The sequence below is a fragment of the Entelurus aequoreus genome, linkage group LG11 (assembly GCF_033978785.1).
Source record: "Entelurus aequoreus isolate RoL-2023_Sb linkage group LG11, RoL_Eaeq_v1.1, whole genome shotgun sequence".
In the NCBI taxonomy this organism is placed as follows: Eukaryota; Metazoa; Chordata; class Actinopteri; order Syngnathiformes; family Syngnathidae; genus Entelurus; species Entelurus aequoreus.
The window spans coordinates 28,307,076-28,330,010 of NC_084741.1; the positions used below are offsets into that span (position 1 = coordinate 28,307,076).

General features: G+C 43.0%; 1 protein-coding gene across 2 annotated transcripts in view; it reads right to left on the minus strand.

The window, feature by feature from the left end:
- Positions 1–355: 355 nt before the first annotated feature.
- stx17 (syntaxin 17) overlaps positions 356–22,935 on the minus strand; it is a 40,410-nt gene continuing 17,830 nt past the window's right edge. Inside the window, exons 4-7 of one of the 2 annotated variants that reach the window (XM_062062897.1) lie at positions 14,669–14,986; positions 12,945–12,995; positions 10,640–10,726; positions 356–1,109 (exon numbers count right to left, since the gene is read on the minus strand). In XM_062062897.1, the coding sequence (XP_061918881.1) occupies positions 867–1,109; positions 10,640–10,726; positions 12,945–12,995; positions 14,669–14,986 (699 nt within the window). In that variant the 3' untranslated portion in view covers positions 356–866. Of the gene's footprint in view, positions 1,110–4,442; positions 5,503–10,639; positions 10,727–12,944; positions 12,996–14,668; positions 14,987–22,935 lie in introns of those variants that run through there. The other variant, XM_062062899.1, reaches the window with a different exon arrangement.

Consider the following 22,935-nt stretch of genomic DNA (forward strand, 5'->3'; position numbering starts at 1 on the left):
CGCTGCTGACCCGCCTCCGCTCGGGATGGTTTCCTGCTGGCCCCACTATGGACTGGACTCTCGCTGATGTGTTGGATCCACTGTGGACTGGACTTTCACAATATTATGTCAGACCCACTCGACATCCATTGCTTTCGGTCTCCCCTAGAGGGGGCGGGGGGGTTACCCACATATGCGGTCCTCTCCAAGGTTTCTCATAGTCATTCACCGACGTCCCACTGGGGTGAGTTTTTCCTTGCCCGTATGTGGGCTCTGTACCGAGGATGTCGTTGTGGCTTGTGCAGCCCTTTGAGACACTTGTGATTTAGGGCTATATAAATAAACATTGATTGATTGACCACATTTATTTACAAACATCAATAGATATACTTTTTTTGTCCTGTCCAGCCACTCAGGCAAATCATCACCAAAATATATATTTGAAATAATTCATAAAGCCAAAAAGGTGTTCTGTCGTACGCAGACATGTTATAATTCATGTGATGGCTCCTTCTGCCACTTATTCATGATAGCACATGAACAGACAAACACATGAGGCATTACGGTGTTGTATGATGAAGTGATGGCACTTGTACTTTATTTGGAGCATTATTGGTTAAAAGAATCAGCTCTTGCAATGGATGGATGCCATTATTTATGCAAAGAGGTGACAGGAGGCAGACCATTGACGTTAAAAAGTTGTATAAACTTGGTTTTGTGTTGAACATGAGAGCACACAACTACGTCAGTGTGATGCAACTCGCTGATAAAGTGTGGTGTTTGTTACACATGCCGCAAACAACAGAAGCACCATTCAGAGCGTTGTGTGTTTACATAACAGTTTTACAGCTCTGCGGCATAAAGAGGGCGGTATTGTCCACGCCGCATCACTTGTCCTCGCCTGATCCCGCCTCCAGCGGCGGCGCTGTCAGCTGTTTCATCTGCAGGGCCAGCACGCCTTTGCGGTGCTTTTGGACCAGGTTGCCTCCCGCGAAGCCCAGGGCGCCGCCTCCCACCGCGGCCACCACGCCTGCCGCTTTGAACCCAGCCAGCAGGCCCAGCGGACCCCCTAGAACTCCACCCAGGAGAGCCCCGGCCAAGGGCAGCACCGCCAACTTGTAGCCCACTGCCTGGCGAGACACACGGCAGGTTATGCTTTATTCAAACACAACTTTGCAAAATTCACAGAAAAACAATCCGCCGACAATATACTTGCTCTTGCACAACGACGCGTGCAATTGGTGGCGCCCGGGGGCCAAATCCGGCCCGGGAATGACACCATACCGAACCCTGAATTCAGTTCAAAACTTGGGAGACAAAACCATGTTTGCAGCAAATTCCTTCAAACAGTAGCAAGTAAAAAGGAACTTAGCAGATCCTTGCACTGACATTTTAACCTTGCTAGCAAACAGGACACCAGCGTCCAAACTTGTGATTTACATAACTGAGGTGTTCCTCAAGGCACCCCTTCAAGTCCTCTCCTCCTTGGCAGTTACATGTTTTTCATGATGTCATTTATGAAACAAAGGTGTTGCTGTAGATCAGGGGTCGGCAACCCGCGGCTCTAGAGCCGCATGCGGCTCTTTAGCGCCGCCCTAGTGGCTCTCTGGAGCTTTTTCAAAAATGTATGAAAAATGGAAAAAGATGAGGGGAAAAAAATATATTTTTTGTTTTAATATGGTTTCTGTAGGAGGACAAACATGACACAAACTTCCCTAATTGTTATAAATCACACTGTTTATATTAAACATGCTTCACTGATTCGAGTATTTGGCGAGAGCCGTTTTGTCCTACTAATTTTGGCGGTCCTTAAACTCACCGTAATTTGTTTCCATGTATAACTTTCTCCGACTTTCTAGGACGTGTTTTATGCCACTTCTTTTTCTGTCTCATTTTGTCCACCAAACTTTTAAGGTTGTGCATGAAAGGTGAGTTTTGTTGATGTTATTGACTTGTGTGGAGTGCTAATCAGACATTTGGTCACTGCATGACTGCAAGCTAATCGATGCTAACATGCTATTTAGGCTATCTATATGTACATATTGCATCATTATGCCTCATTTGTAGGTATATTTGAGGTAATTTAGTTTCCTTTAAGTCATCTTAATTCAATGTATATCTCATGACACGTACACTATCTGTATGTGACATGGCTTTTAATTTTTTGCGGCTCCAGACAGATTTGTTTTTGTATTTTTGGTCCAATATGGCTCTTTCAACATTTTGGGTTGCCGACCCCTGCTGTAGATGCAGTCAGTTTTTGTTCAACTTCTTCAGTTGTACTAGCGGGGTAAAAAAACTAAGCTCAACATTTTTTTTCTTGAAAACAAATACATTATTGTATAAGAATAAAGCTGAATTATTTTGCAGAGTACACCTTTTCTTTTTTAAAGTAACATTATTAATCCCTTTTTTTTTTTTTTTTTTTACAAATTACATAAAACAATAAAAATAAAAAGTTGCAATCCTATATTAAAGTGGTATATTTGAAAGGTTATTTATTCAATATTAAGAGGATACAGTCTTATTTTGTCTAGAATAAAGCTGTATATTTTCTGTAAAGGTACACAATTTTTTTTAAAAAGTATCAAATTTGTACCTCGAAAAATGAGAATTCAATATTTTTTTAGGTAAAAAAGTTGCAAACCTATTTTTAAGATTTGTATTTATTTAATATTAAGAAAATAAAATACAATTTTATCGAAAGTAATATTTTAATCATTCAAGAACAAAACATTTTCTTTGCAATATTGGAAAAATAAGTAAAAAATAATTTAAAACATTTTACAATGTCTAACAAGAATAATTCTGTATTTACCTTATTTGTGAAAAAAATATATATTTACATTTTTTTGGGAAAAAGTTCTAGGGACGGCGTGGCGAAGTTGGTAGAGTGGCCGTGTCAGCAATCGGAGTGTTGCTGGTTACTGGGGTTCAATCCCCACCTTCGACCTTCCTAGTCACGTCCGTTTTGTCCTTGGGCAAGACACTTCACCCTTGCTCCTGATGGCTGCTGGTTAGCGCCTTGCATGGCAGCTCCCGCCATCAGTGTGTGAATGTGTGTGTGAATGGGTGAATGTGGAAATACTGTCAAAGCGCTTTGAGTACCTTGAAGGTAGAAAAGCGCTATACAAGTATAACCCATTTATCATTTATTTAGTTTTACAAGAATGAAGTATTATTTTTCGGAACAAAAATGGTGAATATACAGTTATATACAGTATTATATACAAGTTGTATACAGTATTATATACAGGTTATATCCACAGAACACCGGCGTCCAAACTTGTGATTTACATAACTGAGGTGTTCCTCAAGGCACCCCTTTAAGTCCTCTCCTCCTTGGCAGTTACATGTTTTTTATAATGTCATTTATGAAACAAAGGTGTTGCTGCAGCTCGTTGACATCAGATGCAGTCAGTAGTCATTTTGTTCGACTACTTCAGTTGTACTAGTGGGCAATGTTCCCTCTAATTTTTCATGTGTGTGAGCAAACGCAAAAACTCCCTGAGCATTCAGTGGAGCCCATGTGAGCAACATCACACGTGCACACTGTGGCTACACCAGCAGCACACCTGTCCCAAACCTGACTAAATAACAAGTTACATCTCCATCCATCCATCCATTTTCTACCGCTTGTCCCTTTCGGGGTCGCTGGAGCCTATCTCAGCTGCATTCGGGCGGAAGACGGGGTACACCCTGGACAAATCCCCACCTCATCGCAGGGCCAACACAGATAGACTGACTACATTCTCTTATTACTATAATCAAATGACAGCAGTCATTTCCATTTCTAATATAAGTGCTTATAGGCCCACTTACAATGACAATAACAAAAAATATTGTTTTTCATGAACTGTGTACAGTGTTTCCCATAAACTGCCAAGATACCTGTGGCGGTGGGGGCGTGGCTATGGGCGTGGTCACCATGACATCATCGAGTAATTTGCATAATTTACTACAATGATATGATTTTCTCTAAAAAGGCTAAAAAAATGTATACTTACTAATTAATAATAACAGTTTTGTTTTAAACGTCCATCCATCCATTTTACAATATAATTACAACACTTTATGTACATATTTATATACAGATTTGAACAATAACTTATTCACTGAAATATATTTATTAATTGTGGTTCTTACAAAAAATATATCTTATAAAATATAAAAGCTAAAATGTCTCTTAAAGCTCTGCCCCTTTAATTATTGCATACTAAATAATTTAACTTTAGCCTACTACTACTACAACCATATTATTTACCAGCAACATAAAGTGAAACAGAGGCAGAGGTGTCCTGCCACAGTCAGTAACAAATAAACAGAAAACAGTAGGTCAAATACAAATAAGGCAACAAGAGAAGTATCCTACACTTCTCTTTTGTAAAGTAAATCTTAACAGCCTATACGGGCATCTACATCAACTATATGATTTGCCTGAGAAGCTGGACAGGACAAAAAAAACAAACAAACAAAAAAAAAAAATATATATATATATATATTTTTTTTAATTTGTGGCGGACGTAATTCTTTCGTGGCGGGCCGCCACAAATAAATGAATGTGTGGGAAACACTGGTGTACTTGTATTGTTTGTCTGGGTGGAGGTCCTGCTTTGGAAATAATTTGTACCCCTTTCAGACATTGCATTTAGTTCCCATTAAAACATTCACATGTTGCACAATGAGATGTAAGCAGGGGATCATGTGTACATTCCTGCAACTTCCTGTTTGTAAATAATATATTTTTATTAGTATTTATTTAATATACTAACAGCATTTCATGATTAATAGTTATAAATTAAGATTCCTAATAAATGACACTAGAATAAGCACACTTTTGATTGGTAAATCATAGTGTAACGACCTGGAATGACACTTTATGTGTGGTGTTGGAGTTGTCCGACTTTTTGTGTGGCTGTAAACGCATCACTGGCTAAGTGCCATATGTGCATGTGTTGACGCAAGTGAGAAAGAGCGAGCGGCTGCTGTTGATATAACAAAGTTGCTTTTGGTCTGGTTTGTACTGCAGAAAATGACCAGTTTTGCTAGATATCATTTTTTACTTATGTTTTGGTGATGTGTTTATGGCCGACAATAAAGAGCTCAATAAAGTGATCGATGGAATTCATGTCCTCAAAGCGTCTCGACAGACGTTACAATATTTGAACAATGATGACGAAAACTGTTTTCTCGGTCGTGTCCGTGTGTCGAAAATTGTTATGCGTTTATTTTTTTATTTGATTTTGTGCGTGGCATAGATTTGCCGTGCGCAGAGGACGCTTGAGCGGTGCGCAATTGCACAGGCGCGCACCTTAGAGGGAACGTTGCTAGTGGGGTTCCTCAAAGTTCCATCTTAGGTCCTCTTTTTTCATCATTTGGGATATTCAACTGGTGGCCAGTTGCAATGCCTTGATTTTAGTGCGGTTAGTACACAGCCATCGCCATGAATGCAATGTTGATAGTAGTTGGCATAATAATGTCTTGACACCCCCTCCCGGGCAGAAGGGCAGCACAGCAGTGCAGCTGGATCAAAAGAGAGAGAAAAGTTGCTTTATTACAAGCGAGCGTCATTAAACAGGTCTGCAGTACCCGGAGGAGCCTAGGTCAAAAAATGAAGGACTACTAACATGGAGAAGCCAAACCATCAGTTTTTATATTCATCCTTTCTGTCTCTGGGTGTGTGTGCTAAGTCAGGAGAGCGCATCCTGACCATAAAAGGAGATGTTCGTGTGTAAGTGTCTGGAAAACAACTGCTTTAAGTCATAACTCAAATGTTGACGTTGAGCTAGACAGGTAGTCTTTTCTCAAGGATATGGTTATCACTTTTGCATTCCGATGTCCCAATTAGAGCCTATTTTCCTACGAGAAGGGATCCAATCCACCTGCTAATATCAAACTAAGAGGACTTATCTATTTATGTGCTCAAACTGAAATACCACTATTTAATTAAACTTGGTGGTTTGCCTTCTCCAAGGTGAATATAAACATTCACCATATGTAGAACATAAATGATTCCCGGGCGCGGCCACCGCTGCTGCTCACTGCTCCCCTCACCTCCCAGGGGGTGATCAAGGGTGATGGGTCAAATGCAGAGAATCATTTTGCCACACCTAGTGTGTGTGTGTGACAATCATTGGAACTTTAACTTTAACTTAATAATACGAGTTAATTCATTCACTTCAATAACCGATACCGGTGTTTCTGTTTTGGCTTTGGTTTCCTTTTTTCCCCCCAATGAATACAGTTATTAACGGATAACAGCACCTTGCACAACACTAATAATCCACAATACCGTGCAATGGAGAATTAGGACCCGCAAGTTCAAAAAGTTTTTTTCAAAAGTAGCGCTTTTCTTGCGTGGCGGCCACAAAGGCGAGTCTTGATTGAACGCCGGCAGTCAACAAAAGGTCGACCTCGCAGAGACGTAGCGTGCCGCACATTAGTCCGCGGGGGTGGAGGGAGATAATGCAGATGAGAAGGGCGTCAGATGTTTTAACATGTTCAAACGCCTTGTAATCTGTCATCGGGTCAAACGGCATTACGCACACACGTGCTTCCACACACACACACACGCACGCACGCATTCACACCACACACACACACACACACACACACACACACACACACACACACACACACACACACACACACACACACACACACACACACACACACAACTATACCTAAACTGAATCCTTTTAACTCAGATGAAATTAGAATTGGCTGCCACAGGGGTGGAGTCCAAGGATGTTAGCGTTTCAACTACATTAATTTAATAGTGAAGTGTTAATCAAGTGTGTGTGTTTGTGTGTGTGTGTGTGTGGGCTCATTAATTGCCATCAGCAAAGAGCACCTTCCACCCTGATGATAGCAGCCAGGCTGCAGTCCTAAAGAAAAGATAAGGGAATCAATGTGAAGCTGTTGTGTAAGAATATGTTTCACGTTGACGCACACCAGGTAGGCTTTTTTAAAATTCTCCCACAAAATGTGTCAACATCACAGTAAAAAGTGTCAGTTTCAAGAAGTAAAAAAACCACAGATCACATTTTTTTTCTCGAAAACAAGTGCATCATTGTATAAGAATAAAGCTGTATTATTTTGCAGAGTACACTTTTTTTTTTAAGTCACAATTTTACCGAATTTTTTTTACAAATTAAATAAAAAAACAAAAATAAAACAGTTGCAATCCCGTATTAAAAGTGGTTTATTTTAAAGGTTATTTATTCAATATTAAAAGGATACAGTCCTATTTTGTCAAGAATAAAACTGTTTATGTTCTGTGAAGGGTACACAATTACAAAAAAAAAATAGCGTCAAATTTGTACTTTGAAAAATGGTAAACAAGTTGCAAACCTATTTTTAAGATTTGTATTTATTTAATATTAAGAAAATAAAATACTATTTTGTCGAGAGTAATATCTTAATCAGGGGTCTCAAACTCAATTTACCTGGGGGCCACTGGATGCAGAGTCTGGGTGAGGCTGGGCCGCAAGAAAAGATTTCTTTAAAAAAATGTTTGCATACTCCTCAACATGTCTAGTTTTATAATGACGTTTGAAATTGTATTCCTTGTGCACTGCAACTTTCTCTGTGCAAATAAGACACGTCGGGGTGCCCCTGTGCTCAACAAAGAAATATTGCATCTCCCAATTTTCCTGGAATTGTCTTTGCTCATCACGAACCTTTCTCTTCACTGCAGGCTTTGAAATGATGTGTTTGGGGTTGTGGAATATATTTGTATTTAGCCGACGCACAGAGAATAATGTTATTTCCGCAATGTGTGTCGTTCCGCTTTTCCTCCCTACAGCAACACGGCGGTCGGCGGATAATAGCCGAGAAAGTACCGGGATAGCTAGCGCAAAAAAGTGATGGCTCCCGGAGTGTTACCCGGCGTCATATAGAAATATATGTAGTGTTCATCATGTGAGGCAATGCAAATTAAACAATAAAAAAAACAAATAACGGTTTGAATTGGTCCAGGTTATCGGGGACTGTTATTACTGACGGACAGGTGTCGCGGTGTGACTGCAGCTAGGCACGTAAGAAAACCCTCGTCTCCATGGCAACGTCTTTGTCGCTTTCACTCATTTGCCGCTTTTCCACTAACGCAGGGGTAGGCAACCCAGAACGTTGAAAGAGCCATTTTGGACCCAAATAACACAACGCTGTCAAGCGCTATTCATAAAAAACTTGCGGGCCGCACTAACATTAAACTTTCATAAGGTGGGGGCCGCAAAATAACGTCTCGCGGGGCGCAATTGGCCCGCGGGGCGCAATTGGCCCGCGGACCGCGTGTCTGAGACCCCTGGTCTTAATCATTCAAGAATAAAACATTTTCTTTGCAATATTAGAAAAATGAGTAAAAAATAATTTGTATTTTTTTTACAATATCTAACAAGAATAATTCTGCATTTACCTTATTTGTGGAAAAAAATATATATATATTTAATTTTTTTAGAGAAAAGTTCTAGTTTTACAAGAATTAAGTATTATTTTCGGGTGGAAAATGGTGAATGTACGGTTATATAAAGTATTATATACAAGTTGTATACAGTATTATATACAGGTTGTATCCATTATTATATACAGGTTGTATGCAGTATTATATACAGGTTGTACACAGTATTATATACAGGTTATATCCAGTATTATATACAGGTTATATGCAGTACTATATGCAGGTTTTATACAGTATTATATACAGGTTGTATACAGTATTATATACAAAATATATACAGTACTATATACGGGTTACCGGTATATACAGTACTATGATGAAGGCTGCCTCGGTGCTCTCGTGCGCTCTGTTTTGTTATATGTGTTTTATGTCGCACGTTTGCACCAAGAAAAATTCCTAGTTTGTGAACCCGTTCTCAAACAATGGCAATAAAACTATTCTGATTCTGATTCTGATATACAGGTTATATACATAATTATATACAGGTTACATACAGTACTAAATACAGGTTGTATACGGTACTATATACAGGTTTATACAGTATTATATACAGTACTATATACACAGGTTATATACAGTATTATATACAATACTATATACAGTATTATATAGGTCATACCCAGCATTATATACAGGTTGTTTACATTATTGTATACGGTATAATATACAGATTGTATACAGTATTATATACAGTACTACATACAGGTTGTATACAGTATTATATATATGGGGACGGCGTGGCGCGGTTGGGAGAGTGGCCGTGTCAGCAACCTGAGGGTTCCTGGTTCAATCCCCACCTTCTACCAACTTCATCACGTCCGTTGTGTCCTTGAACAAGACACTTGACCCTTGCTCCTGATGGGTCGTGGTTAGGGCCTTGCATGGCAGCTCCCGCCATGTGTGTGTGAATGGGTGAATGTGGAAATAGTGTCAAAGCGCTTTGAGTACCTTGAAGGTAGAAAAGCGCTATACAAGTATAACCCATTTACCATTTATATACAGTACTATACACAGGTTATATACAGTACTATATACAAGTTATATACAGTAATATATATAGGTTATATACAGTACTACATACAGGTTGTATGCAGTAGCCGTGTGGCTTTGAGGGAGAAACAATTCGAATATGTGGGGAAAAAAGAAATTCACTGAGAAAAAGGTCAATGAGAAAATCTATTTTTGGAGGGAAATATAATTGCACAATATTAAATTTTATTTTTTTTCTATAAAAAAAGAAAAAGAAAAAAGTAAACAACAGTGAAGTACTATTTTCTTTCCAAATGAATATTTTGCAAGAATACAGATGTGCTGTTTGTTATCAACGTAATGTAGACTGTTTTATCAGTTTAGGTTAACTTCTTTTTACACTTGTGTGACCATTTAAAATGTCTTTTGATACAAGATATCTTGTTACATTTTAAGTGGTTGACTTCTTTTTACACTCGTGTAATGTAAAAAAGAAATGTATACATGATATATTGTTACATTTTAAGTGGTTAACTAAACTAGATTGTTCTGTCCTGTAACACCAATTGATATATATTTTAGGAAAATTAGGGAATTTTGCTTAAATATTTATTAACGCAGGACTGAAAAAAAAAAGTGATTTTCCTGGTGTGGGCGTGTAAGTGTGTGTGTAAAGTAGAGTGTAGAGTGGCTCCAACCAGTGATTCACAGCAAAATTTTGTGTGTGTCATATGTGTGAAGGCCAATGATGTACACTCACAGCGCAGAGTGGGTATGCTCAAATGGCAATAAAAACATGAAACGGTCACTCAGAGCTCACTTGGTGCGACGCGCGCACACACACACACACACACACACACACACACACACACACACACACACACACACACACACACACACACACACACACACACACACACACACACACACACACACACACACACGCAAAAGCGCTCTATCACTTCTCTCCATCCTTTTCTTCTCTCAATTTCCTTAATTGTGGTTTCCCTCTCAATTCAAGCGGATCAATAAGGACAAACGCTGTTGGAATTGCTGCAAGGCAAAGTGCCATCGATCACCTTGTTTCCCCAAAAACACACACACACACACACACACACACACACACACACACACACACACACACACACACACACACACACACACACACACACACACACACACACACACACACACACACACACACAGAGAGAGAGAGAGAGAGAGCATACACACCTTCCCCAGGCTCTTGGTCCCCTCCTCCACATTGGCAGCGGCTGTGTTGACGTTGTCCTCGATGCTGTCAATCTTCTCCTGCTGGGACTGAAACACGGGGGTTAGGCACGCACACACACACGTACGCATATTCACACGCACACACACACAGATCTACAAGCTGACACATTTGGTGTTAACTTATGTGTGTGTGACAAATCTTTTGACATCCCACCTTTATTGTGGGGACATTTATTTATTTGTGGACATTTGGGCTGTGGACCCCACAAGAAAAGACGCTAGGAATGGATGAGCTCCTTTCACCGCGTTAGACGGCCTGTGTGCGTGTGTGTGTGTGTGTGTGTGTGTGTGTGTGTGTGTGTGTGTGTGTGCGTGCGCGAGTGATTGTGTGGATCCCATGAAATATTCAGAGTGGCAGCTGTCTCTCTCCCTATGAGGGCAGGGTGGACACAGTGACCAAACAACAAAGAGGACACTTTCCACGGCCGTGACCGGCGATTCATGCTTTCAATATCTGCGAAATATCAAGCGGTCCACAAATGATTCATATCTGCTGGACAATTGTTGGATGACTCTTGTCTACAAATGAGCGTCATCGCTCTTCCGTTGTTTGCTAACAAACAACAAATGATCGCCAGAGCACCGATGTGGGAGTTCCTTTAAATCTGTTGCTTTATTGTTCTTTTTCCTTGTTTACAATTGTATTTCTTCAATGTCGTGGGCCATTTTGGACACCTGCTTGTCTAGTAGATTTGTGTGCACGTAAAGTGACATCCACTCTGTAAGCTACCACAACTCTGGTCGACTATGTAGCTCGTTAGCTTCCTCCGTGGTGAGCGAACCATGGTAATTTAACTGGGGAAGGGAGTGTTATTGCAGCTGGAGTTAGATGAGGTGTTACAACATTCATTTTTATTGCAAAATGGTCCGATATCAGAATTTGTGGAGGTGGGTGGTACACTCTCAGAACGAGTCGTACACACACACACACAGGAAATAGGCCACCTATCAGAAAGGTTGGAGTATTTTGGAGGTGCACGTCATGCTACACAGGAAGTAACAAGCTGCGCAGCTTGCGATATGCTCCTGTGTACGCTACAGCGCTGTAGCGTACACAGGAGCATATCGCAAGTTAGCGAGCAAGCAACTAGAGCACTAATTGCAACTTGAGCGCTAAGAGCTAGCTTAAATGCTAAGATTATCATAATAATACACTATAATTATTATTATTTTTAAATTTCAAACCTGCAAGGTACAGTAAGGCGGGTGGCTTTGCCACTGCCATTTATAAACCTACGGTGTGTTAATGTGTATTTAAAGATATGTTGAAGAGGTTCATTTGGCCTACTAATGTGTATTTATAAATGGTTGATTTATATAGGCTAGTAAGGTAAAGTTTTGTACCTGACAAGTTTCGGCTATCTTGCTTCTGCAGCCTTCCACAGAGGTGTAACGTGATGTTAGTGTGACGTCATCTGTGACGTGTTATATGGATTGTTCCATCCTACCTGAGGTGGTGGGATGGCGGTGTCCCCTGGTGTTGTCAGGTACAAAACTTTACCTTACTAGCCTATATAAATCAACCATTTATAAATGTATTTAAAGATATTTAGATATAAAATAAAATGTAGGAAATACAATTAATCAGGTCTTAAAACAAATTGTTTTAAGATGAAAATGGTATGACTTTGTGGGTTCCACTGTAAAGAATGTCCAACAACACATGATAGCTTCTTGATGGATATCATTTCAATTTGCATGCTTTGATCAAACTGAGTGACTGCATAGAAGGAACATTAAGGAGGTTTGTAGGATTTAGAAAAAGGCGGAAAACAACATGCAGAAAGTATTTCCAATTTTCCACTATGGTTGTGTACTAAAATATTATTCCCCATGAGACGTGAAAACATGTCTATGCTCTTTCTCCTCCTCTCGTCTGTTTGCAACCATAACTACATCTGCACTCTCTCTCTCTCGCTCTGCCACTGTTAATCTCTCCTCCACTTGTCCTCCCTCCATCCCTGAGGGGCGAGTGATAATCTCAGCCGTCTGTTCTCCACCTGCTCCGACGCATCCCATGTTTCCCACCTCCCTTTGCCTCCTACCCCCCACCTCCAAATCTTCCATCTCTCCCAACAGTCTTTCCTTCTGCTGCGGTGAGAGGCCCTCCAGGGTCCCCACAGTCGTCCTTAAACAGATCTATTCTCCCAGAGGAGCCCCATCAGGAACACAAACAGGGTGGGGTGGAAAAAAAAAAGGCACACGAGCGCTCGACGCGTAAAAGCTAACTGTTGTTCATACTTACATGGACCAGCACAGAGAAGGTTGTCACCAGACCACTCAGTTCCTTCAAATCCTGAAAGGAATAACATGTTGGTGACATATGCAGTATAATCTTGTAATGAGGCAAAGTAACGTCTAAACAGAGGATATGAGTAAATTTAACATTTTTTTTTATTGGTAAACAGCGAACACTTAGATCCAGCAGATGGTGCTGTGGTGAAAAAAGCCTGGCTTCAAAAAGTGTATCGCTGCCCCCTGTAGGACAGCCTTGAAACAGTATTGTACTAATTTTTTTATTTAATTAATTTTTTTTTGACTGTCATCATTCGGGAATGTAAACAATGAAACACCGGCTACGTGTTTGTGTTGCAGCAGCCGGCCGCTAATACACCGCTTCCCACCTACAGCTTTCTTCTTTGCTATCTCCATTGTTCATTAAACAAATTGCAAAAGATTCATCAACACAGATGTCCAGAATACTGTGGAATTTTGCGATGAAAACAGACGACTTAATAGCTGGCCACAATGCTGTCCCAAAATGTCAGCTACAATCCGTGACGTCACGCGCAGGCGTCATCATACCGAGACGTTTTCAGCAGGATATTTTGCGGGAAATTTAAAATTGCACTTCACTAATCTAACCCAGCCGTATTGGCATGTGTTGCAATGTTAAGATTTCATCATTGATATATAAACTATCAGACTGCGTGGTCGGTAGTAGTGGGTTTCAGTAGGCCTTTAACTTTATTTAAAAATTAAAGTACCACCGATAGTCACACACACACTAGGTGTGGTGAAATTAACCTCTGCATTTTCCCATCCCCTTGTTCCACCCCCTGGGAGCTGAGGGTAGCAGTGAGCAGCAGCGGTGGCCGCGCTCGGGAATAATTTTGGTGATTTAACCCCCAATTCCAACCATTGATGCTGAGTGCCAAGCAGGGAGGTAATGGGTCCAATTTTTATAGTCTTTGGTATGACTCGGCCGGGGTTTGAACTCATGACCTATTGATCTCAGGGCAGACACTCTAACCACAAGGCCACTGAGCAGGTTAATGTGGGTGATTATGATTGACGACACCTGTTGACTTCTCTGAGCCCATTTAAATAGGACTCAGGTGATGCAGTCATTAGACTCGGTTACAAACGTGACAATGGGAAAGTCAAAGGAACTCAGCACAGATCTGAAAAAACGATACACGTCCTTCCTAAAGAGTGTTCTTCACTTGAGTGGATGTTGTGAAGGGTTTTTCTTCACCATGGAAAGGATTCTATGATCCACCACTGTTGCCTTCCGTGGACATTCAGGTCTATTGAGTTCCCAAGCTCACCAGTGCACTCTTTTTTCTCAGAAGGTACTAATCTGTTGATTTGTCCACTCCTAACATGTTTGGTATCTCTGATGGATTTCTTCTTTTTTTCATCCTCAGGATGGCCTGTTTCACTTTCACTGAGAGCTCCTTTGAAAATCTAAAGTGCTGATATTTTGAATTGAGAATCGATACTAGAACATAACAATTTGGTATCGGCTGTATTGATATTTCAGTATCGATCCGCACATCACTACTGATAGATACAAATATCAACAGTAACAATACTAAGTATAGTATCAGTATATGGCCATTACTAATGTGGTTAGAACAATATTTTTTATTATCTGAAAATCTTTTGTTTTTGTTATTGTTTACAAACTTAGGAAATATGTGCCTTGACACAGGAGGACTTTATGGGCATAGTGTAAGTAAGTACCTCTTCCAGGTTGTCCCAGGACTCAGCAGCATTCTCTTGCGCAGGGATCTCTGGTAGTTGAGACTGAACATGCCATCCACAAACCGACTCCTCTGCCTCTACATCAGCACATAAACTGCCGGATGATGGCTGAACATCAGGCGACGGCAAAGACAGCGTAGGCTTAAGTGCAGGGTTGGAGTGCAACAGCAGGAAGTCTCGTGTAGCGGACGACGCTCTGTCCTTGACCGGCCTGACGAGCCTCTCCAGAGCCGCAGCGTCTTCAGCGCGCACGCGGCTGCACAGCTTCTCCATCTCTCGAATGTTTGCTCGCAGCTGCTGCACAGGGTCACATAACAAGACGAAGGGAGTGTGAACATTGGATTCATGGTGGCAGCACAGACATACGAGGAATGCTATGTTTAACTGCAGTTTTGTTGGACGCATCACACAAAGTGGATCTACTTGATGTACGATGGAAACATCCAAGCTTATGTTTGCAAAGAGGATTCAATCAGTTAATCAGAGGACTAACTAAAGAACCAACTAAATTGTCCACACATTATTTTTTATGGTCCATTTCTGCAAATACTGTATATTATTACATCTTTTCATGAGACATTTTCAACTTTATCAAACGTCTCGGTTATCGTACAGCCAAACTACTCAGTTGCTTGCCTATCATTCCCCGGAATTCCTTTAAAAAAAAAAAAGGGTGTGTGTTATGTTTGTTCATAGAATTGGCAGAACGATGAACACTGCGAGCAGCGTCGAAGTTGGGGTATTTTGCACCAGGGAGGAGCTTTTGCAAAGTTTAGCTTTTTATTTTCAGATCACATTTAAGACTTTTTTAAGACCAAATTGAAAATAATTTAAGACCATTTCACATCCATACGGACAAAAATGTACAAAGACATAAAGGAAAATCAGAGGTTCTGATTTTCCTTTGTCACACCAGAATGAATTGTAACTATATTAATTAATTCACTGCTTTTTCACATTGAAACAAAATGGTTGAATTGACTAAATACACCAGAAGCTTCTCTATCGTAAACTAAATGAAAAAAACATTAACAAATATAACAGCCATTTATCAAATTTGCCATAGAACTGTTTTCTTGCAAAAGGTGCAGTGTGCTTCATTCGTATCAAGTGTTTTCATGTAAGAAAAACTTGAACATTTGGTAGAGGAAAGCACAGCAATACATTGTCTGTGAAAAGAACTGTTAGCATCTCTGCTAAAGCTAAATGGTTAAATTTTGTGGTTTTTTTGCAGCGGTCAGAGTTGTGCACGGATAAAAACTTCTGGATTACTACAACTGTATCAGCACAAAGTTGTAAAAAACTGAGAGTGCAGACAGAGCGATTGTCTAAAAAGAAAGAAGCAATTATAGCTTGCAAGCCTCAAACACAATTTGGATGTGAATAATGTGAATAACATTTAAATTTGCTCAACTCATTTTGTATCTGGTATGTATGAATACATTTTTACCTGTTTTTGTGCCTTAAAAAACCAAAACAATGTATTGCTAATAAACAAGGACTAGATTTTATTTAAGCATGACAAGATAACATTCGCAAATCGTCTTTGCTTTGCTCTCACAATCATAAACTGAGTGTAAACACTAAACAAACAACCTTGGTTTGGTTTTTAATGCCAGTTGCTGTATAAACTTGGAAAAACAATTAGGCTTCACAAGCTGACCTGAAAATTATTGGAATAAATAATATAACTATTACAAGAGAATTATGTTTTTTTTAATAGTTTTACTGCTGTGAGTACACTACTACCACAGAGAAATGCGTGTAACATCTCATATTAATCTTCTTCCGCAATTGGCGCCACTTTACCCACATAACACTCCTTGGGGGGGTTAGTTGATCTTTGTATACATAAGTGTGGCGTTTCAGCATCTTTTGACACAGACTTATCCCGGATTTTTGACTTTTACTTTATCATTCCATTCACTTTCACCGCAATGTTTACAAACACTTACAGTTGTGGTCAAAAGTTTACATACACTTGTAAAGAACATAATGTTCTGGCTGTCTTGAGTTTCCAATAATTTATACAACTCTTATTTTTGTGTGATATAGTGATTGGAGCACATCATTGTTGGTCACAAAAAACATTCATGAAGTTTGGTTCATTTATGAATGTATTATGGGTCTACTGAAAATGTGACCAAATCAGCTAGGTCAAAAGTATACGTACAGCAATGTTAATATTTGGTTACATGTCCCTTGGCAAGTTTCACTGCAATGAGGTGCTTTTGGTAGCCATCCACAAGCTTCTGGTTGAAATTTTGACTACTCCTCTTGACAAAATTGGTGCAGTTCAGCTAAATTTGTTGGTTTTCTGACATGGACTTGTTTCTTCAGCTTTGTCCACACGTTTAATTCAGGACTTTGGGAAGGCCATTCCAAAACCTTAATTCTAGCCTGATTTAGCCATTCCTTTACCACTTTTGACGTATGTTTGGGGTCATTGTCCTGTTGTAACACCCAACTGCGCCCAAGACCCAACCTCCGGGCTGATGATTTTAGATTGTCCTGAAGAATTAGGAGGTAATCCTCCTTTTTCATTGTCAATCAATCAATCAATCAATGTTTATTTATATAGCCCTAAATCACAAGTGTCTCAAAGGGCTGTACAAGCCACAACGACATCCTCGGTACAGAGCCCACATACGGGCAAGGAAAAACTCACCCCAGTGGGACGTCGGTGAATGACTATGAGTCCCATTCACTGTCTGTAAAGCACCAGTTCCATTGGCAGCAAAACAGGCCCAGAGCATAATACTACCACCATCATGCTTGACGGTAAGATGGTGTTCCTGGGATTAAAGGCCTCACCTCTTCTTTTCCCAACATATTGCTGGGTATTGTGGCCAAGCAGCTCAATTTTTGTTTCATCTGACATCACATGGACAAAGAAAAGACCTTCTGGAGGAAAGTTCTGTGGTCAAATGAAACAAAAATTGAGCTGTTTGGCCACAATACCCAGCAATATGTTTGGAGGCATATACAGTATATATACACACACACATACATACACATATACAGTATACACATACATACTCACTTACACACATACATATATTCATACATACATACATGTACATATACACATATATACATTTATTTACACACATACGTACATGCATACATATATATATACACATATGTACATTTATTTACACATAAATACACACACACACACATACGTACATGCACACATACATATACACACACTCATATGCATACATACATACATACATCTACTATACACATATATACAACAACAATATTTACAAACATACCGTGGAGAATGCCTTTTCACTGTAAGAGTTAATTCCTTTTGTCTTACTTTTAGACCTCTCTTGGTGATGCTATTGTTGCGTTGTAAGGGCTGGTCTCCTAAAGCTTTAGTAAAACTTGGCCAAGTACTATTCTGCCTCAGTGGCCCTCTTTACTCAACATATACAGAATGTCATCCAAAAGAACTTGGAATTGACCATTGTGTTTTATTCCCTCAGAGGAAGACTGGTCGCGCGCAACAATACACACACATATATTTAAACAAACAAATCCATACATAAGCCGGCGGAGCACCGATACAGTCCCGGAACCCATCGCCCACTGAGAACCAGCCGATTCATTTCCCCCCTCCCACAGGTATAGCCGCACGCTTCCCCCCACGGACAAGCCCACACCCAGAAGACTGCACAATATCAGGCACTAAGAACCGACAAGCCAACCAACACGACAACAAACGAAAACAAAGCCGGCAAGTTCGCCAGCCCCTACAACCACTTCGCGCGCGCACCGCCACAAACCACAACAGCCGCTACCCCCTCGCACCGGACCCAGCAGCCACGAGCGCTTGTTTCACAAACAAACGGCAGCAAAAAAAAACAGCTGCAAAACCTCAACAACCAGCACGACCCGATCAAATCAAATTGACCCAAAAAACGCAACCGACAACCACACGCTGACCATGGAGACCAGCCAGCGCCAGACCACAAGTCAGCCCAAACGATAACACGTAAACAAGAGACACCACCCACCACCAAGAAACTCCACTCCCCGATTCATCCATCCATCAATCCATTTTCTACCGCTTGTCCCTTTTTGCACCACTACCCAAACAACCGAGCCACAGCACCCACAGCAAACAAGAGGGCTCCGCTGCCCTGGCACCAAGCCACCAACACAAACCCCAAAGCGCAAGTCGGAACAGACGGACATGGACCCCGGCTAACAGGAAGCAAAACCCGCGCGACGCCACATAAACCAGGAAGCGAAAGAGCTGACCACCCAAACCACAGCCATAAAAAAACACCCCAAAACGTCAATGATGACACAAACATACAAACACACAAATAAAAACACCATGGCCCTATTAAGCCAGAACAACACCCGATGACGCCAAGTAAGCCTACCGTGCAGCCACTCAACCCAGTCATACAAAACAAAAACAAAAAATTTAAAATTGAATAAATTAAAGTAAACAATATATGTGTTGAGGTCTTGCTTCACTGGGTTCTTTGGACCACCAGTCACCGACATCACCACTCCTTTTCAGGGTTAACAATAATGTTTCTTACAATAAACGTGTTAGATCATGCAAAGTCTTTGTGTGCTTTTCAGCAATTGTCTTTTTCCTCAATCGAGCACATGAATGGTTTTCCTTCAGAGTCGTCTGTCTTGCTTTCGCTCCCCCCGTGCTTTGCCAACCGCCATCAACAACAACTCCCTTCTCCTTCCCGACTGCTGCCTTTAACAGAGCAACAGGTGATCAGACAAACACTCTCAGCTGTGTCATCACGCACCTGTCGCTAATCTCTAAGCCGGTCCTGGCACATCCTGCTTTGCTGAAGGTCCGCATGCCACGCCCCCCACATACCTCCACCGCCAGACTCAGGCCAGGACGCCGTCTGGCCGCGCCCACCCCCCCAGGACGCCGTCCGGCCACGCCCACTCCCCCCACCCCCGTGAGGGAGCGGGAAAGGAAGTCGGCCACGGGCCATCTGTGCACCCGGTCTGTGAATCACTCTGAAGTTGTAGGGTTGCAAAGCTATATACCAACGGGTGATCCGCACATTGGCATCTTTCATGCAGTGGAGCCACTGGAGGGGTTTGTGGTCCGAGGAGAGGCTAAATGAGCGCCCCAGGAGGTAGTATCGGAGGGTCTCAACCGCCCACCTGATGGCGAGGCACTCCCTCTCCACTGTGCTGTACCTGGCCTCCCTTTCGGAAAGCTTCCGGCTAATGTAGAGGATGGGTCGGTGGACACCCTCCACCTGCTGGGACAAAACAGCTCCCAGTCCTCTGCCCGACGCGTCACCTGCAGACAAAACGGAAGACAAAAATCAGGCATGTGCAGGACCGGCTCCTCGCAGAGGGCCTTCTTAACACTCTCAAACGCCTGCTGGCACTGCTCCGTCCACTGGACCAGATCTGGAGCACCCTTTCGGGTGAGGTCAGTTATTGGGCTGGTCAGGTCCGCAAACCGGTGGATAAACCTCCGGTAGTAACCCGCCAGACCCAAAAACTGCCTCACCTCTTTTTTCGTATTGGGGGTTGGGCAGGCCGCAATTGCCGCTGTTTTATCTACCTGCGGCTGCAACTGCCCTCCTCCCAATTGGTACCCAAGATACTGTACTTCCCTCTGGCCAACTGCACACCTCGCCGGGTTGGCGATGAGCCCTGCCTGTCTCAGGGACTCGAGCACTGCCCCCACCCGCTGGGATGTGTTCATCCCAGCCGCTACTCTGGATGATGACATCATCTAGGTAGGCCGCCGCGTATGCAGCGTGGGGTCGCAGTACCCGGTCCATGAGACGCTGGAACGTGGCGGGCGCACCGAACAAGCCAAACGGAAGTGTCACAAATTGGTACAAACCTTCCGGAGTGCAAAAGGCCGCTTTTTTTCCCTGGACACTGGTGACAAGGGAATCTGCCAGTAGCCCTTGGTTAAATCCAGTGTCGTGAAAAAAGGAGCAGTGCCCAGCCGATCCAGGAGCTCGTCGACCCGAGGCATTGGGTACGCGTCAAAACGTGATATTTCGTTCACTTTGCGGTAATCCACACAGAACCACACAGACCCATCCTTCTTCCCTACCAGAACAATGGGGCTGCACCACGCACTGTGGGATTCTTCTATTACCCCCAATTCCAGCATGGATTTTAATTCCTCCCGAACTACTCTGCGTTTGTGTTCGGGGAGCCTATAGGGCCGAGACCGCACCGTAACACCCGGGCTGGTCTCAATATGATGCTGGATGAGGTTCGTGCGCCCGGGCCGAGGGGAGAACACAGAGAAGCGCTGCTGCAGCTTAGCAATATTCACTCTCTGCGCTAACGTGAGCTGATTGTCACAGAGGAGGGGAAAGGACGGACCAGCGCTCGGGACCTCTGGCCCGAACTCCTCCTCCTCCTCAACCACCGTCACCATGGAAACAGGCTCCGCCTCCTTCCATGCTTTCAGGAGGTTTATATGATAAATTTGGGTGGCTTCGCCCCGGTCCGAGCGCCGGACCTCGTAGTCCAAATCACCCACTTGCCGTGTGACCTCGAAGGGTCCTTACCAGCGCACAAGTAATTTCGAGCTGGATGTGGGTAGTAATACAAGCACTTTTTCTCCCGGTGAAAATTTTCTTAGCTGAGTCCCCCTGTTATACGCGCGCTGCTGACGTTCCTGGGCACGGAGCCAATTCTCGCGTGACAAATGCCCCACCGTGTGGAGTTTTGCTCGCATGTCCATGACGTACTGAATTTCGTACTTGCTGGAGCTTGGATTCTCCTCCCAACTTTCTTTAATCACGTCCAACACCCCGCACGGTTTCCTGCCGTATAATAACTCAAAAGGCGCAAAGCCTGTGGAGGCTTGGGGTACCTCCCGTATCGCAAACATTAGGGGATCCAGCCATTTATCCCAATTTGGTTTGTCCTCGTGCGTAAACTTACGGATCATGGTTTTTAGCGTCTTATTTAGCCGCTCCACCAGCCCATCTGTTTGTGGGTGGTACATGCTGGTGCGGATCGCTTTAATTCCTAATAACCTGTACAGTTTCTTTACCGTGCGTGACATAAAGGACGTGGCCTGGTCAGTCAGAATCTCTTTCGGGATTCCAACTCGGGAGATGACCTGAAACAGAGCTTGCGCGACACTCTTTGCAGAGATGGAGCGCAGGGGCACTGCTTCGGGATAGCGCGTTGCGTAATCCACCAGGACTAACACAAAGCGATATCCCCGTGTGCTCGGGTGGAATGGTGCTATGAGGTCCATCCCAATTCTCTCGAATGGGACCTCCATGAGCGTCAATGGGCGCAAAGGCGCCTTCGGAGTGGCCGCCGGATTCACCAGCTGACAGTCCGGGCAGGCAGCACACCGCCGGCGCACGTCTGCCCGGCCAATAGAATTGGACCATTACCCGATTGAGTGTTTTATCATACCCCATGTGGCCAGACATGGGATTGTAGTGCGCGGCCTGGAAAACCATTTCCCGGCGGCGTTTCGGCACCAACAACTGGGTGATTTCCTCTCCTGTTTGAGTGTCACGGCTCACTCGGTACAATATATCTCTAATAATGGAGAAGTGAGGGAATACCCGCGCTGTTCCCGGGCGCACCAGCTGACCATCAATATAAGCCACCTGGTCCAAGGCCGCGCGCAAAGTTTCATCGCGAGACTGCTCGAGGGGAAAATCCTCCGTAGGGCGCCAATAGAGGGCTGGGGGGGCTTCCCGCGAAGCCCCCGCCGGTTCCCGCTCGGCAGTGTCGGATGGACTCGCGTCGCCACTGAGAACTGCGCGGAAATTCCCCTTTCCTACGGTCCGTGAACGCACCCCCACGCATTATGTCAGTAAACAGTTAAACCCCGGCCAAATTATGCCCAAAATTACGGGGTGCGAGAGGTGCGTACCTACAGCTACCTCGACCCTATGCTTTTGTCCCTCATACCAAATTTCTACTGGCACCATAGGGTACTTGTGCACATCCCCATGAACAGACCTGATTTTTAGCTGTGTTGCCTGCCTCAAAACCTCGGGTCGAACCAGGTTCTGGTGGATCATGGTCTGCCCGCATCCACCATCGCCTGGTATGTACTCCCTTGTATCGTTACCTTGATACCGTACGTCTCACCTGGGCCGGGGGAGGACACTGAAGGGCCAGCCACCCGGGTCACGCGCCCCACCTCCACCTGCTGAGGTCCCTGACGCGTGTGACCGGGCCTCCAGCACGCCTGCCCAAGCGTTTGAGGGGCCGTCCGCGCGGGAGAT